Source organism: Penicillium griseofulvum, assembly GCF_001561935.1.
Source record: "Penicillium griseofulvum strain PG3 chromosome Unknown contig_91, whole genome shotgun sequence".
In the NCBI taxonomy this organism is placed as follows: domain Eukaryota; kingdom Fungi; phylum Ascomycota; class Eurotiomycetes; order Eurotiales; family Aspergillaceae; genus Penicillium; species Penicillium griseofulvum.
In genome coordinates, this window is record NW_024467450.1 from 625,040 (window position 1) to 641,244 (window position 16,205).

At 49.0% G+C, this 16,205-nt stretch overlaps 8 protein-coding genes across 8 annotated transcripts; 3 read left to right on the top strand and 5 right to left on the bottom strand.

Annotated features, from left to right (window-relative positions):
• Positions 1-358: 358 nt before the first annotated feature.
• PGRI_065470 (Eisosome component PIL1/LSP1 family protein) lies at positions 359-1,388 on the bottom strand (the record flags this gene model as incomplete). The annotated part of the gene is made up of 2 exons (XM_040794261.1): positions 359-793; positions 873-1,388. 2 exons carry the CDS (start codon positions 1,386-1,388, stop codon positions 359-361), a joined length of 951 nt encoding a protein of 316 aa, XP_040649511.1.
• Positions 1,389-2,267: 879 nt separating this feature from the next.
• PGRI_065480 (uncharacterized protein) lies at positions 2,268-4,280 on the bottom strand (the record flags this gene model as incomplete). The annotated part of the gene is made up of 3 exons (XM_040794262.1): positions 2,268-3,839; positions 3,906-4,166; positions 4,245-4,280. 3 exons carry the CDS (start codon positions 4,278-4,280, stop codon positions 2,268-2,270), a joined length of 1,869 nt encoding a protein of 622 aa, XP_040649512.1.
• An 856-nt stretch (positions 4,281-5,136) lies between these two features.
• On the top strand, positions 5,137-7,001 carry PGRI_065490 (putative MFS transporter; the record flags this gene model as incomplete). The annotated part of the gene is made up of 6 exons (XM_040794263.1): positions 5,137-5,326; positions 5,389-5,422; positions 5,486-5,650; positions 5,740-6,211; positions 6,277-6,604; positions 6,697-7,001. 6 exons carry the CDS (start codon positions 5,137-5,139, stop codon positions 6,999-7,001), a joined length of 1,494 nt encoding a protein of 497 aa, XP_040649513.1.
• Positions 7,002-7,384: 383 nt separating this feature from the next.
• PGRI_065500 (uncharacterized protein) lies at positions 7,385-8,200 on the bottom strand (the record flags this gene model as incomplete). Its single annotated transcript, XM_040794264.1, has 1 exon — positions 7,385-8,200. One exon carries the CDS (start codon positions 8,198-8,200, stop codon positions 7,385-7,387), a length of 816 nt encoding a protein of 271 aa, XP_040649514.1.
• A 1,198-nt stretch (positions 8,201-9,398) lies between these two features.
• Positions 9,399-10,467, top strand: thiA (thiamine thiazole synthase; the record flags this gene model as incomplete). The annotated part of the gene is made up of 2 exons (XM_040794265.1): positions 9,399-9,744; positions 9,821-10,467. 2 exons carry the CDS (start codon positions 9,399-9,401, stop codon positions 10,465-10,467), a joined length of 993 nt encoding a protein of 330 aa, XP_040649515.1.
• Positions 10,468-10,836: 369 nt separating this feature from the next.
• PGRI_065520 (inositol phosphosphingolipid phospholipase) lies at positions 10,837-12,327 on the bottom strand (the record flags this gene model as incomplete). Its single annotated transcript, XM_040794266.1, has 1 exon — positions 10,837-12,327. One exon carries the CDS (start codon positions 12,325-12,327, stop codon positions 10,837-10,839), a length of 1,491 nt encoding a protein of 496 aa, XP_040649516.1.
• Positions 12,328-12,651: 324 nt separating this feature from the next.
• PGRI_065530 (WD40 repeat domain-containing protein) lies at positions 12,652-14,323 on the top strand (the record flags this gene model as incomplete). Its single annotated transcript, XM_040794267.1, has 3 exons — positions 12,652-13,183; positions 13,244-13,407; positions 13,466-14,323. 3 exons carry the CDS (start codon positions 12,652-12,654, stop codon positions 14,321-14,323), a joined length of 1,554 nt encoding a protein of 517 aa, XP_040649517.1.
• Positions 14,324-14,766: 443 nt separating this feature from the next.
• Positions 14,767-15,345, bottom strand: PGRI_065540 (helix-turn-helix domain-containing protein; the record flags this gene model as incomplete). The annotated part of the gene is made up of 1 exon (XM_040794268.1): positions 14,767-15,345. One exon carries the CDS (start codon positions 15,343-15,345, stop codon positions 14,767-14,769), a length of 579 nt encoding a protein of 192 aa, XP_040649518.1.
• Positions 15,346-16,205: the final 860 nt, after the last annotated feature.

Sequence of the window (16,205 nt, forward strand, 5' to 3'; positions counted from 1 at the left end):
AGATAGTAGAGCGATGGTTGAAGCTCCGCTGGAGCTCGGGGTTTCCGCGTCACTCTGGCGCCTGAGGTCACGTGAATGTTCTACAAATCGTATATTATTTTTGTGATCTTAATTTTTTAGAAAGAGAAGACAGAAGGAATTAATGAATTAACGAATTAACGAATTAGCGAATTAAACTTTACAATACACAATTTGCATATTTCCTGAGTATAGACCCCCATGTTCAGTGCCAACGCCTTTCCCGAAAACAACTGGTGCCCAATCTGAGGCGAAGAATCGAGTTTACACATAACAGCTGAAGTATGTCCGTCCCGAACTAAAATCGAGACCGCTGGACCTCTGAGAAGGATCGAATCGTTCACGCAGGGGCAGGCTCGACCACCATCTTCGCGGGCAGCGCACCGCTTCCCACTGGTTCGGTGAAGCCCTCAGTCACGGAGGCATTCTCGAGAACATCCGACTGGCGCTCCGACACATCGTCTAGTCCATTGACAGCGGTGCCGTTGAAACCACTGACACCGTTGACATGAGCCCGAGAATCCTGCTCCCGGGTGGGGTTGATAGGCTCAACGCTGGGTTCCCAGTCACGGAGATCATTCTCAGCATCCTCGAGGATCTGGCGTGCCAAGGGCTCATTGTCATACGCCTGGCGTGCATCACCAGGAACAACAGGAGTGTCGTCAATGTAGTGGAGCAGACGACGAGCGTGACGAGCCAGAATAGTCTGCTTCTCTGCGCGCTCAATAACGGCCGCCAGATGGATATCATAGGCCTCCTTGAGCTTTTGCCGAGTCTGACGAGTTAAACGTTAGCCAACCGAAACTAACCTTACACACTACACAAGAACAGAACGAAGTCAGAAGCAAACGTACGATATTAGACAGCTGCGCCTCAGCAACCAAGTTCTGAGCCTCAGCCCGGACAAGCTCATGCTCCAGCGTGACCAGACGCGGGCTGTTAGGATCCTTGTACTTGAGCTTGGCAATCTCGTCAGTGATCTTCTGACGCTGCTCGCGCGATGGCTGAACCGAGGCCTCCATGTCGCGAACTTGCTTCAGGATACGGCGGTAGTCCTCGAGGTTCTGCGCAAAGCTATCTTCTTGCTCGCCTATTTCAGCGAGCAGGACGCCGAGCTTATCGGAGATGTCGGAGACATTGTCATCCTCAGTGGACTCTCCCCATTCAGAGAGCTGGGCGGCGATCGCGATACGCTCACGGCCGGCAGCTTCGTGGGCACCGATGGCGGTGTTCTCGCTTTTGATCAGCTTGGTCATCTTGCGGCTAAGCTCCGGCGCTTGCATCCCACGTAGGGTCGAGATGCCGAACCGCTGCCGGGGGGCAGGTGGCTCTTTGCGCGATCGGAATGAAAGGTTGCGGTTCCTAGACATTGGTTTAGACTAAGTGAGGGCTGGGAATGCAGGATACATACATCTTGTCTCTTGTAGTAGATATGATTCAAATCAATACAAGTTATGGAAGATGGTTAAGATGAGAAAGGAAGAGGCCTTGGGGGGAGGGTAATGTAAAGTCATGTGGCACCTTCCTATAGATGACGATGATTGAACCCTATTCTCTTCTTCTCTTTCTTTTTATTGAGGAAGTGCAGTCCCGGCTGACGTCATGAACGGGGAGGGGCGGAAGTAGTTCATGCACATCATCTATCCGATTGCGGAAATATCAAGTTTATACTGTTATAGAATAGTCATATGTAATGAGTGGTGATGGTATAAGTTTTGAGTTGTGGAAGTCTAGTATATACTATCTAGGGCTGATCGTCATTCTTGGCTTCCCGATATCAGGACTAGCTAGCACTACCAGTACTACCAGTACTACAAGTCCTGGAGACTATTAGTTAATTATGATATTATATCTATCTCATGCACTCTATAACGATATAATCATAAGGTAGTTGTGTGTCCCTTTATTTTCAGATTCTGAATATGCGTGGACGCAACTATTACCTTCCTAATTGGGATATATCTCAAAGCTACTGTGAAAGACATGATGAAAAATAGGGATTAAATTCATGAGAGATCCCATCCTCTGTCCTCTCAATTTGAGGCGAGAAAAAAAAGAAGAAATTCGAACAGCCAAAGGGAACAGAGAATCCCCCCTGGTCAATCTTATGGTACACAACCAGCTAAAGCATCCTGCATAAATCAGACCCCGAACACTAAGCCCCGCAACGCCTGGAACAGACCAGAATTACTGATCCACAGAATCATTCGTTAAAAAAACACTTTCATATGAAAAGATCTCGGGGCAGACTAGGAAATGTCGTCCGTATCAGGGTTGTGTGAGTGCTCGTTGTCAGATGCATGGAATGCATCGCCAAAGGCCGAGTTCTCCAAGTCTGGCAAGTCCAGACCATCGTTCTGCTCGGAATAAGCGGCCAAGGCATCCCCGGCACTGTCGATGTTGGTAAAGTCAAAGTCTTCACCAACTGGACCATGATCTTTGGCCTCATTGTTCACCATTACCCAGTCGTTGGCCTGGCCATTGGCACCACCGTGGAGCTGGTCACCCAAATCCATGTCAACATCACCAGATATGTCAGCGTGGATCGGCTGTCCATTGACGGAAACACCTGAGACTGCACCTGAACCAACTCCCGGGCTGCCGAACTGGTTAAGGAGGTGAGAATCGTCATCCATGACCATATCGTTTGTAAATGAGTCAGGCTCGTCTTTGTGTTCGGGTTCAATCTTCTCCAATAAACCACCCTTCTCGACACAGGATACCTTGGGCTCGGCAATGATTTGCTTATTCCAGGCAGTCTCAACTTCACGAACTACCTCGTCAACCCTGTATTTAGCCTTATCTTCAATGTAATCCAATTGCGGAGTTTCATCCTCTGTTGGAATGACCACTCGGCCCTCCAGTCTCCAAATCTCTGGGCCAGTCTCGGTCGGGTCAGCAGCAGACTCTCGGAGGCGCAACTCGGCATCCTTGAGCAATGAGGTTCGGTTGAAACGCTGCATCCGACGAGCATGCTGCTTTTTCAAGTTTTCGATCTCGGCGGTCATGTCCGCCACCTTCTTAGAGACCCGCTCGGCAAACTCCTCTGCCTTGGCCGGCTCCATCTTGTGAGCCTGCGGGGCGTCGCCCGCCTCCTGGCCTTCCCCGCCAGAGGTCCCAACAGGGGCATCGAAGAAGCCTGCAGTCAGGGACTCAAGCTCTCCCTTTCGGCCTAGACCCAAAGAAACTGGTGTAATTTGTGAGATACTGTATGGGGAGGCAAAGATTTCCTCCATCCACTCGTGATGCTGCTGGTATCGCATCTTGCTGACATCGCGGGGCGTCAAAAGATCCATAGCATCACCACTAGAGACATCCTCATCTTCAATAGCAAAATCAGCTGTTGCAGAAGCGAGGGCAGCCGATGGCGCACGGTGTCCGCGTGGCCCTTTGGAAACGGGTACATTGGCCGCAACTGCGCCTGGGTGACCCGGGGGAGCATAGAAACCAGGTCCACGAGGCGCAGCAGCTGGGTAAGCACCGGGCTGCGCAAAGTTCTGTGGAGTCATTTGCGGGAAGTTGATGACTGGCCAGCTGTTGCGATCATGAAGCAAAAAGTCCTTGCGGGCCAATTGTCCTTGGCTCTGAAGGAAGCGACGCTGGCCCATCATGCCCTGGATTTGAGGGGTAACTTGGATTCGGTTTGCAGGGGCATGGTCCTGAGGCGCCGCACGGGTGTAGTGCACAATCCACAGTGATGGGTCGGGCTGGGGAGCATTCGGTACTTTGGACGAGGTAATGCGGTAGCGCTTGCGGCAGTGCGTCGCCACGGGCTCATTGGGAGGGTGGAAACCGCTTCGGTGAAGGTACATCTCGACGGTCTATATCCTCAATTATTAGAATGGACTCTACGTGGAGCAAGGGAAGCTTCATTGTAGGAGGCATACATAGCCGCGAGATTCAAAGGTGAAAGCCTGTTCCTGGTCGGCCCAGACATAGCCATCACTAGCAAAATTATTGCCTAGGTGATTTTGTGGCTGCCATGTAAGCATGACAGTACCATCCGGAGGACCATCTAGGAATGTCCAATGCATTGGCTGGGTTTGGCAGATCCGGGGTGCGCTCGTCAAATACTCGACGGCGGTCTCGGAGGGCATCATGTGCATACTAGGGTATCGGTTGCGCGAAACCAGGTGCATGTGGGGGAGCTATCATAATTGCGACAAGATTAGTGGGGGAAATACAGATCATGGGGCGATCAATATAGGAAGTTGTTGGGGTCTTACCAGCTGCCCCGGGATGCGTGTGGCCGGGTCATCCATATTGGGGGCTTGATTGCCAAGTGCAATCAACTTTGGAAGGATATAAGTAAATTAGATTTAAATCAAGTGAGGCAATTGCAATTAGGATGCGATGGAGGTAGACAGGGCAAAAGCAATGAAGGATGGAGGTGTTTAATGAACGCGACACTACGCGGGAGATTTTTGATACGGTGGTCGATACGGACCTGATATGTAAAACACCTTAGTTTACAGGCAGCAATTTATTTTCATATGTTTCCCATTTTGGAATGTTCATTAAATTCATTATTCATGTGTGGTCATATAGTAAAAAATAAATGAAATTGCCCTATTTATACAAGAATTTCTTTTAATAAGAGATGTTGGCAAATGGGAAAAGTGTGCTCTAGTTAGGTACACACTTATTGACAACATTGCTAACTGTAACTGACTAACTAGCATTTTCTGCATGAGAACTTTCTTTTAAATAGAGAGATATCTAAATACCTCACTTAGAATTCCAAATCAATATACTATCATCTTCTTGAAAGGAATACAGGGAGGTACAGTTCCGGCCTCGGCGTACAAAAGCAACTCCACCTAAGCTTTTGCCAATGCCTCCGCATTCTGATTCTCCAATTTCTCCACTCAAAATTTCGACTGTCCTAGGACCAATAGATATCAATAGTTTCTGATGATCCACCAATCATCACGAATATGAACAGGCCATATATTGCCTAGATTCCTGTACTACATGCGTCTCTGCCGATCCTGGCCATTTTGCCCCTTTCACCCCGCGAGTATGCCTCTCGGAGATCTGTCCGGGTCTTTTCTCTCTTCTCTACCATTTTCACCTTTAGGACTAGTATTCCATTGTCCCCTGTGACTCTAATTCACCATGGGCTTGAAAAAGCAAGAGCCGGAAGATGTAATCCAAACTGCCCCGGATGAAGATGTTGAAAAAATTGTTGTGCCCGCTCACGAGGAGAAACCACCCACGGCAATCTTGCCGGTTATTGACCCCGAGTTGGAACGTCGAGTGGTAAGGAAACTGGATTGGCGTGTTCCAACTTTACTGGGATTTTTATGTATGCTTCAAACTCAAGACATTAAATGAATTATATTCTAACCATATGTTTTTGGTATCTAGATCTCCTCGCTTTCCTTGATCGAAGTAACATCGGGTTCGTCCGCAATATTTTGGACTGCAAGTAAAATAGCACAACCGCTGACACTGTGAACTATAGCAATGCCAAAATCGCTGGCATGGAAGAGGAGCTCGGCCTCGATGGAAAAAGCTACGCGTGGCTCTTGACAATATTCTATATTTCATATACATTGTTTGAATTCCAAGCACTCATGTGGAAGATTGTCAAACCACACCAATGGGCTGCCTTTGTGGTGTTCTCCTGGTATGAATTCCACGTGCAATGTTGTCAGTCAGCTGGAATTGCAAATGTATACGAGTCTATGAATTATGAACTGACGAATGACTGGAAAGGGGCTTGATGGCAACGTGCCAGGCAGCTGTCACTAATTGGCAAGGCATGATGGCACTCCGGTTCCTGATGGGGGTCTTCGAGGCTGGATTTGGTCCCGGTGTGCCCTATCTGCTGTCATTCTTCTACCGTCGCCACGAGCTGGGTCTCCGATGCGGCATGTTTTTGTCTGCTGCGCCGCTGGCAAATACATTCGCCGGTGCCTTGGCCTATGGTATTACTTCAGGGCATGCGGCGTTGGCAAATTGGCGATTGCTCTTCCTGGTTGAGGGTGTTCCGGTCTGCGCGGCTGCCTTGCTAGCTTGGTTCTACCTGCCAGATAGCCCGCTGGAAGCTAAGTTCCTGACCGAGGATGAGAAGAATGTTGCGCGTGCCCGTGCACTGCAACAGTCCGGTGAGCCAGATCGCACAGGCAAGATCCAATGGAAAGAATTGGCCATGACACTTCTTGATGTGAAAGCGTGGATTACAGCTGTAAGTTGAACATCAGCACGATGTCTAAGGTATGGGAAATTCGCTAATATTTAACCTATACCTAGTTGATGTACTTCAGCTGTAACGTCAGTTTTTCTTCACTTCCTGTGTTCCTACCCACCATTTTAAAGGAAATGGGCTTCACTGCCATCCACGCCCAGGGGCTCACTGCACCTCCATTTTTTGCCTCATTCCTAGCGACGATCGTGACGACCTGGGTGGCGGATCGTATCCAGCAACGTGGATTGATGATCGCAGCTTTATCAATGGTTGGTGGTGTGGGGTACATCCTTTGCGCGACTTGCACATCAGTGGGTGTTCGATACTTTGGCGTGTTCTTGGCGGCCTGTGGGATCTTCCCCTCGATCGCCAATATTCTACCATGGGTTCTGAGTGAGTCATCTCCCTTTCTGATACCTATTGTAGATTTCCCTATCGAATGTAAAGGCCTTTCACTAACTGTGCTACGTTGTACCGGTGTACAGACAACCAGGGCTCCGACACTCGCCGTGGTGGAGGTATTGTTCTTCTGAACCTGATTGGCCAGTGTGGTCCTTTCCTGGGTACCAATATCTTCCCAGATGAACAAGCTCCAAGGTATGTAAAGGGTATGGCAATCTGTGCTGCATTTATGTTCTTCACTACACTCCTCGCTCTGTGCCTGCGTGTACTCCTGGTGTGGGAAAACCGGCGCCTCGACAAGAAGTATGGGCCTCGCATTGAAGAAACAAAAATCGACGCCCCGGCAGCGGAGGATAATTACGGTGCCAATTACCGTTTTGTGTTATGATTATTTAGCAACTTTATTAACGCCAAGAGTTTGTTTTTATGCAAAGTTTTTTTTTTTTCTTACGATTTGTATACCATTACTTGCTACCTACAACATAGGCACTGAGGACGGCAGCCACCTTCAGGAGGGCGCACCTATCAGGCTATGGCTGGTAATATGACCTGAGCCGTATATTATCATTAGACTAGACATAATAATATCATTATCTTTCTACCAGCTATAGGCTTTCACGCAACAGCAATAGAGAAGATAATATCAAAAGCAAAAGCAAAAGCCACAACCACGCCGGGTTGTCAGAGACGATCCCGCTCCTTGGATAAGAATAAGAGCCCGGATCCAACTAGACAATTGAAAACAAGATGACATAAAGCAACGAACTTCTCTCAGCGCGAACTGTCTAGCCATATGATCATGTGCAAAGCAGATGCAAATGCATTCAAGCCTGCATAACTCACTCCCACAACCTGGGGATCTGGTCCGGGAACCCTCTGTTTGGACCTTAGATCTTTGACGGAGATTTGGCCTTGCAAAATATCGGATCGCTCCCAGAGTGCTGGTACACGCTCAGAAACATTTGAAATCGTCGCCCCGGTCCAATAGTCCACCGTAGTTCGCCAGTCTTCGCCGGCCAAATCAATCTTAACCAACGGACGGAAGTCAATATCCTTGAAAATCAAAATGACCCCATCTGGGCCAGCATAGTCCAACGCATACTTGAGTGAGGAAGTAGCGTATAAACCAGGTCCGAACTCATTTTGAAGCGTGTTTGAAGAGACCAGGGGCGCGAAGAGTGAGGCTAGGTTAACCATTGACGGGCGTGGTAAGCCCTTGTAAAGAAGATTGCCGCCGAGTGAATTGATGAATGTATTCATTAAATCAACGTAATTTTCATCACGGTTGTGCTTCTTTCCCATTAGTTTTGTCTTAACGCAAGAAATAGTTGGCGGAAAAGATTTGAGGCGCGCAAAGGGGAAGACATCTTGAATCCTGTTTTGAGTAGGAGTCGTTGTGAGATTTGGGGGAATAGAGCTGGCATGAGAAAGCGCAGAAGCCTGGCGTCGGACAGGTTCTTCAAAGATCTTGTCATACAGATACTGTGATATCTCTTCTGGAATGACACCGGGGAATTCAATTCCTGCAGCCCAAACAGGTTGGTAATCGGTTGCGTATAGATCTACGATATCTCTCTCGTCTCTCATTGTGGATATATTTTGGTCACTTCGAGGTGGAGTCGTCACTGGCCAATGGCGGTGGGGTTGTGGAATGTCGGTCTCGGCTAGCGGCGGTAGTGGTATAGCAATAGGAAGACTAATACTAGACGGAACTGTACCAGGGGAAAACTCCCGCTTTCTCTTTGAACTTCAAGTTTCCATTGTCAACATTGAAGTAACGGAAAGGTGAGGCTGTCAAAGGGGAAAAAAAAACCTTGGAAGAACAGAAATGGAAAGAGTTGTTGTGGACGGAATTACGGTTATGAAACATCATTGATTGAAGGTTACCGCGAAATTTTGCTGGATTACATGTATTATACCAGAACCTGTTAAGTGACCAAATCGTACCTTCCTACTATGTAGCTCCATGACTAGTCGGAGCGTTGTGTCCCGGTTTCTTATTCGCCCCACGGAATAGGCTTCCCGTACAACATAAACTACATAAGAACTCTAGATCAGCGAAGTAGTACATTAACAACTCTTATGGTGTAGAATACCCTCAGGTGAACGGATAGATTGTTCTAGTGGCACTTGGTAGATCGATGTACTAACGGGTGAGGGGCCTGCCTGGGCAGCTTTACAGAATGGGATACCTTTATTGGGAATGAGATCCACCTATAGTAGAAAGGGTAGAAACGTCAGAGCATTTCATTCGTGCAACGTAGCTCACCGAGGGAGTTCACCGGACCGGAGGGGATCGGAGAAAACAATTAGGTTAAAATGGTGGGGGGTTCGATGACTGCATATAAAGCTGGACTTACCCCTCCTTCGTCTTCTCTTCTCTCATCAATCTATTGACGAATTTCTATCACAATAGTAACTATCTACTTCCATGTACTTGCATACCAGGGCTGACATTTGTTTAGATCCCAAAGTACATACTGCCCTTCCTTTGGGAGCCATGGATACTCTTTGGCTGGGCATATTATCCCTCAGGGATCAAGGTATCTCAGGTAACTTCTGGGTGATGAGCCGGTGTTCGTTCTTGCGTTGTTGGTGAATCCAATGTCTACTTCTAGACGTCAGATTCATCTTCAGCGTGGGTTCGTTCTGAGATTATACGGCCTTTAACTTGATCTGGATAATACCAGCGAAAGGATCATGCCCTCCCCTTCCCCCCCTAAACTAGAGTAGTCAAACTAACCAAGGTTCAAAGTCATATCTCCGACTTGATCTCTGAACCATTATGTCTCCTCCTGCTGCCATGTTTGAGTCTGCTACTGTTGCCCCTACCGGCATCAAGGGCAAGGTCATCGTCCCCGAGTCGGTGACCACCACCCTGGCCGGCGAGGGCCAGTCAAAGCTCCTTGAACAGTTCGGCAACAAATGGGATGAGTTCAAGTTCGCCCCGATCCGCGAGAGCCAAGTCTCGCGCGCCATGACCCGACGCTACTTCCAGGATCTGGACAACTACGCCGAGAGCGATGTTGTCATCGTCGGTGCCGGTTCATGTGGTCTGAGCACTGCCTATGTGCTCGCCAAGGCCCGCCCAGACCTGAAGATCGCTATCGTGGAGGCCTCCGTGTCGCCCGGTTAGTCATGTCCCATGCGAGCAGACTCTCGTAGACCACCATAAACCCAATACAGCATCACTAACATAGCAAACAGGTGGTGGTGCCTGGCTCGGTGGTCAGCTATTCAGCGCCATGATCCTTCGACGCCCCGCAGATGCCTTCCTGACCGAGCTGGGCGTGCCCTTCGAAGAAGAGCCCACAAACCCGAACTTCGTGGTCGTCAAGCACGCCGCGCTGTTCACCTCGACTCTCCTGTCAAAGGTCCTCGCTTTCCCTAACGTCAAGCTCTTCAACGCGACCTGCGTCGAAGACTTGATCACCCGCCCAGACGGCGACGATATCCGTCTCGCCGGTGTCGTTGTCAACTGGACTCTCGTCACCCTCCACCATGACGACCACTCTTGCATGGACCCCAACACCATCAATGCCCCAATTATCGTCAGCACCACTGGTCACGACGGTCCATTCGGCGCTTTCTGCGCTAAGCGTCTTGTCTCCATGAACGCTATTGACAAGCTGGGTGGCATGCGTGGCCTTGACATGAATGCGGCCGAGGACGCTATTGTTAAGAACACTCGTGAGGTCGCCAAGGGCCTTATCATTGGTGGTATGGAGCTGTCCGAGATTGATGGCTTCAACCGCATGGGCCCTACTTTCGGTGCCATGGTTATGAGCGGTGTTAAGGCTGCTGAGGAGACTCTGCGTGTCTTTGAGACCCGTAAGCGCGAGTGTGCTGAGTAAATTCGCACACTTTGTTGCTAGCTCGCTTTGTCGTTTCTGCTTGCTCCTTCCTTGATGCTGGTGGACTCGGTGGAGGCTCATGTAGCTTTGATGATAACGATTTCTTAACAAATGCACTACACACTCGTTTCGTGCAAATTATGTTCTACTTAAATTCGTAAAGAATTTAATCTCCAGTAGTTGATATTGGTTTCGAATTATAAATTAGTTTTGCCAGTCGAGGAACTAGCCGGGCATATACTATACTACACTTTCGTAACTAAATATACCTACAAATGCAAACAAACAAATCATGTAATCCAGCCACCTCTCCAGGGCTCTTAAGAATAATTAATTATCTTCTCGCAGAACAAGTTGAGAGAAAAACAATCATTCATTCTTGTGCTCTCTCTCCGTTTCTTCCGAAGCAGCACCTACACCTGCCTCAGCAGCAACCACCAAGCTCCTAGCATTTCTGACCTCCCACTCAAACTCCTTCAATGCACGCAACTCACCCGACATGAAGAGCCCACCAATCAGACCATCCAAAATCCCAGCACCGAAGTTGAGTGTGCTGACTAGGACGAGGATGAACCCGATGTATGTGCGGCTGCCAACCCACCACACACCGACCATGCAACCGATGGAAACCACAATAGACACCAGGAAATGCGCGAGACGCCAACGGCGCTGAGAGCGTTCGCGGCGCACATATGTGTGAATCATGTCGATGATATGGTCATATGTGTCTGGAGAAAGCGCGGCGTTGGGGGATACAGGCTTTGAAGTTGTTGTATGCAAAGGAGGAGAATCGGGGGAGACTGGAGCAGAGTCTGTGGACTGCGGATGAGGGTATGTCGGTATAGAAGAACGAGTGATGACAGCCTCGACGGCGAAGTGGTCACTCAGAGAGCAGAGGAGAGTAGGATGACGCTGTGTCATTGAGATTTGAACGGACTGGACTGACCAGCTAGACGGCGGGAATGTAGGTGGGTAGCCACCGTCGCCGATGAAAATATAATCCAGGCGTTTGCCGCGCGGGTCTGGGGTGTCCTTGTCAATCACAATATCCTCACCCTTGGCTAGGCGCTTGCGCATATCCTCAGTCCAGCGCCAGGTATTGAAGGACCCGTCGCATGTAGCTCCATTCTCGGCAAGATTGAACTCGGCGGTTGGAATCGGCAGATTCCGTGCTTTTTCAACAGGGTCAATTGCCGCTGCGAGGGACGAGTCCGGGTGCAGCTCGCGCCAGACATCGCGAACAGGGCTCTGCGCGGTAATGAGGCGGTGGGCGAAAGAAGAAGGAAGCATGTTGAAGTCACCTAGACCGATGACTAGATGACCGCGCTCCGCCGCGCCACGCATTAGCTTAGATATCTCCCATGCCTGTGCAGTCCGGTGGCAGAGATATGAATCATTCGGTTCGCGCTCATACGGGGCATGGAGGTGAGTGCAGAACACCTCGGCGACATCGGCAGTACCAGGGCCGAATCGAACGCGTGCGCTCGCAACACCTTTTCCAACGAACCAATCTCCTCTGAAAAATGCCGTTGGTCGGCCGTTCAACGGGTAGCCAAACATGCTGCTTTCCTCGATCGGCCATTTTGAGAGAATCGCCAATCCCGCACCAAATATGCCCCCGTAATAAAATTTCCCATATGGCAGGATGTGTCGTGTTTGATCGCGAATGCTTTCAAAATCCTGCTGGGTCCAACATTCTTGCAGCCCGACGATCTCTGGCGGCGGGTTGGCTATTGCCAACTGCCGTCCAATCTCCGACATGCGTTCATGACGGTACTTGGCGATGTATTTAAGACCCCAACAGTTGAATGTGAGAATGCGGATGTCGCTTGGAGCTTTGGAGGGGATAGAGGAGGCCATTGGGCCAGATATTGACCGGAATGAGCTTTGAAGGTTTTATTCTGGAGTTCTGATCAGCCAAGAAGTGCTCGATAAGGGCTAAACAAAGATCTGAGGTCGACATTCCACCTGAATGTCTATGGGTCCACGTGCTTGTTTAGTATGACGCAGCCAACAAGAGCTTGTTCCGGACTCACCGCCTAGAAAATAAGACACCGCCTTCATATTGTGCTCCGCAGCGCGTCCAATTTATTTTCGTTTCAAGGCTCGAATTAACTATTGTTGACCTAATTTCGGCTTATTTGCATCATTTGTTCGGATGCTTTTACACGTCCGTATTGTACAATGGATCATATAACCCCCAAGCCGCGGCGCCGCGATCCTCGCGCGCAATCGCCCGCCGAGTCGTCCGCCGATGAACTCGCAGCAGGATCCGACCACGACGAAGCCGAGCGCCGCCGAGCTAGCTGGACTATGCAAAAGGGCTTCACACCCCTGCGCCCGCAGAAGACTGGGCGTCTCTACAGCGAGTCTGAGAGCCCCGACGAGTTAGCTGTGGACGCCGACGAATACTGGCGTTCCTCACGCATGCGCAACCGTCACCGAAGCCCTTCTCCGATCACTCCCACTAACATACGTGATGACCAATCCCAGAGTGGATTGAATGATCTTGCGGGAGATGATATGACTGGCTCAGACGTTGAGCAGGATCGCGACGCTGAGAAGTGGTCCGATCGTTCTGACACGCCTGTTGCTACCCCGGTGGCTACCAAGCCAGAAGATGTGAACTACAAGGAGAAATTTGTTATGCACGGTCACCTTCGCGGAGTGTCAGCTGTACAATTCTCGCCGGATTGCACTATGATCGCGAGTGCCGGTACGTCTTATGGTCGCGATCTAGTTACTGCATGACTCGACAACTGACTTTGCGCAACAGGTGCCGACGCAGCTGTCAGAGTCTGGGACACTGCGACTGGTAGACTCATTCATATATTCGAAGGACATCTAGCTGGCATTTCTACCCTTGCCTGGGCGCCTGACGGTGAATGGATTGCAACTGGTTCCGATGACAAAACAATTCGCTTGTGGAATGTGAACACTGTAAGAAACCCATCCACCATTTTACCTCCTTGGGTCTCTTAATAATGATCCCATACAGCTCAAGGCCCATACCAAGGTCTTTGATGGACATCATAACTACGTGTATCAAATCGCATTCGCACCGAAGGGTAACATCCTGGTTAGCGGTTCCTACGATGAGGCCGTGTTTATGTGGGATGTTCGCCGCGCCCAGGTTATGCGCTCCCTTCCAGCCCACTCCGATCCTGTGGCCGGTATCGATGTTGTGCATGATGGAACTCTTATCGTTTCATGCGCTCTAGATGGACTTATTCGTATCTGGGATACTCACAGCGGCCAGTGTCTCCGCACCCTGGTTATGGAGGACAACCCGCCTGCAACTTGCGTCAAGTTTTCCCCCAACGGCAAATTTGTCTTGGCCTGGACCCTAGACAACTGCATTCGGATGTGGAGCTATGTTGAGAGCCGCGTCCTCAAGACATTTCAAGGCCATGTCAACACGAAATACAGCTTGTCAGGATGCTTCGGTACTTATGGACCTCGAGATGCGATCTACGACCCGCCCTTATGTTTCGCCGTCAGTGGCAGCGAGGATGGTTCTATTTTCTTCTGGGATCTTGTGAGCAAGCAAATCCTACAGCGTCTTGATGGTCATTCAGACGCTGTGCTTTGTGTTCACACGGGTACCCTAAACGGCAAGCGTATGGTTGTGAGTTGCGGTATAGACAAGACGGTTCGTTTGTGGGAAGAGGCAGATGAAAACGACAACGATAACGCGTTCGACAATGGTGTCACTCCTACCCCCGAATCTCACTCGCAAACCGATACCCCTGCGCATGATGAAGATGGCGATAATGCTATGACTGATGTCTCTGTGGTGCCTTCCACTGCCGCCACCCCGGCAGAGGATGCGGCGGAGGACGTGACGATGACATGAGCTGATCTCTGTCTTTTATCTAACGATTTTCTTTCTTTCTGCATAGGCGGTTGCTTTTTCGGGAAAAGGAAAATACCCCGGCGTCTGGTGTTGTTCTCATATGGACAATTTGTGTTTCCCTGCTGGCTTTTTTCCAGCTAGGGATTATTTTTACCAATTATGCGACTTCATCCGATTATACTTGCATCTTATTTTAATATTTGATACATCGAGCGAATGCAATTACCCAGAGTCTGAGAATACATCTCACTTCCGATATTTAGCAGCAGAGTTTAGTCCGTCTTCGAATCAGTTTCAATTGATGCAAGAATGTAGAGATTTCAATATCATATTTTGTTCTCGGTCCGTAGAAGCTACAGAAAATACTCCATGTACGTACTCGAGCTGCCTTGAAATAAACGCGCAACGCCGAAAATCCCAGGGTATCTCTTTCAACCAGTCGTCTAATTTCCGACGATTTGACTCGCAGTAGCAGATGCTGGACCTGATTCGCTGGGTGCTAAATCAGACCCGAATTCACCAGCCCAGCCAGCGGGAGGTGTGTCATATGACTGAACAGGTTGTATCCCATCAAGTTGTTTGGTAGATGCTTTCCCAGCCAAGGAAGACCGAGCAGGGGTCTGTGTTTTCCTTAAACCGTCATCATTCAAGAACCGACGAAGTGATTCCTTGCCAACTTTATAATCGACTATCACAAGCAATTCATCGTATGTAATTTGGGGATTCGCACGAAAAGCCTCGCGGATCCGGGCTCGATCTTCGTCCTTCAGTTTTGATGGTCGACCGGAGCGAGCTTGTGAATGATTATTGACCCGATTGCTCTCTCGGAGAATGGTTGATTTGATGGTTGAGAGTGGGATATGCGGGTATTCATTCTGGATCTGTTTGTAGGTCCATTTGGCTGTGGTTCTGAGCACGCAGAGCCGGGTACGAAGGAATGGGTCGAGTTCGGCCCCACGTCGACGAGATCTTTTCTCGGGTTTGTCTGGGATCTCGGGCTTCTCGAGCCCCTCGGGCCCCATGGTAGCGAGCTTGTGCCTGGTGGAAGATGACGAGCGGGGTGGTGGAATGGAAGTCTTTGGTTGTCACTATGTATTAGGCGGTATGGATATGACATTTTCTGCCACCTCTAACAGGAAGGTCGGAGTATATAATCTCCCTCATTTCTCCAGGGCTGAATGAATTCAGGTTTCCCCTATAGAAATCATAAGTTACACATGGGTTGATTGTAACGAATTGGTTTGATATTGTAAATATTCTGTTTGTGGCTATTTATTATTTCAGACGACAACACTGTAAAGAAAATCAAATTACTTTGTATTAAGGTAAGAAAATATCTATGGTTGTACAGAGTACAATTCACATCAGATCTTTTCCTCCATACTCCATATTTAGCTCAAGAAAGCTTTTTTTTATGTTGATTTCATTAATAGATTTCCTTGGTGGGGACTATTTCTGGAAACACGGGATCAGGCCCCTATTTTGTAGTTGCTCCATTTGATATCATCTAAGGGTTTTTCATAACAATTAACCTGAAACCACAAAACAAATCCTTTACAACATAGAGGTAAATTATCTCCGAAGTCTCTACTCCGTACTCTGTAGCTACTATCTAGCAACAGGTTGAATACTTCGTCTACGGGTATATATGAACTATGTATGGGCAACTAGTAAGCGCTATGGATGACCGTCAGAGGCTATCACGGTGATAATCACATTAATTGGTGGTGGCATATAGGCTAAAAGCGATAAGAATAGATATCTGTGATCTAGGGTGGCACCCGTGGACCTCAGCGCTTGGCCCTGTCTCATGTTGATGATGGGACCATAGGGTGAATCCACATAGGCCCCGAATTTACGTTTTTACACATTTACAGTTTCT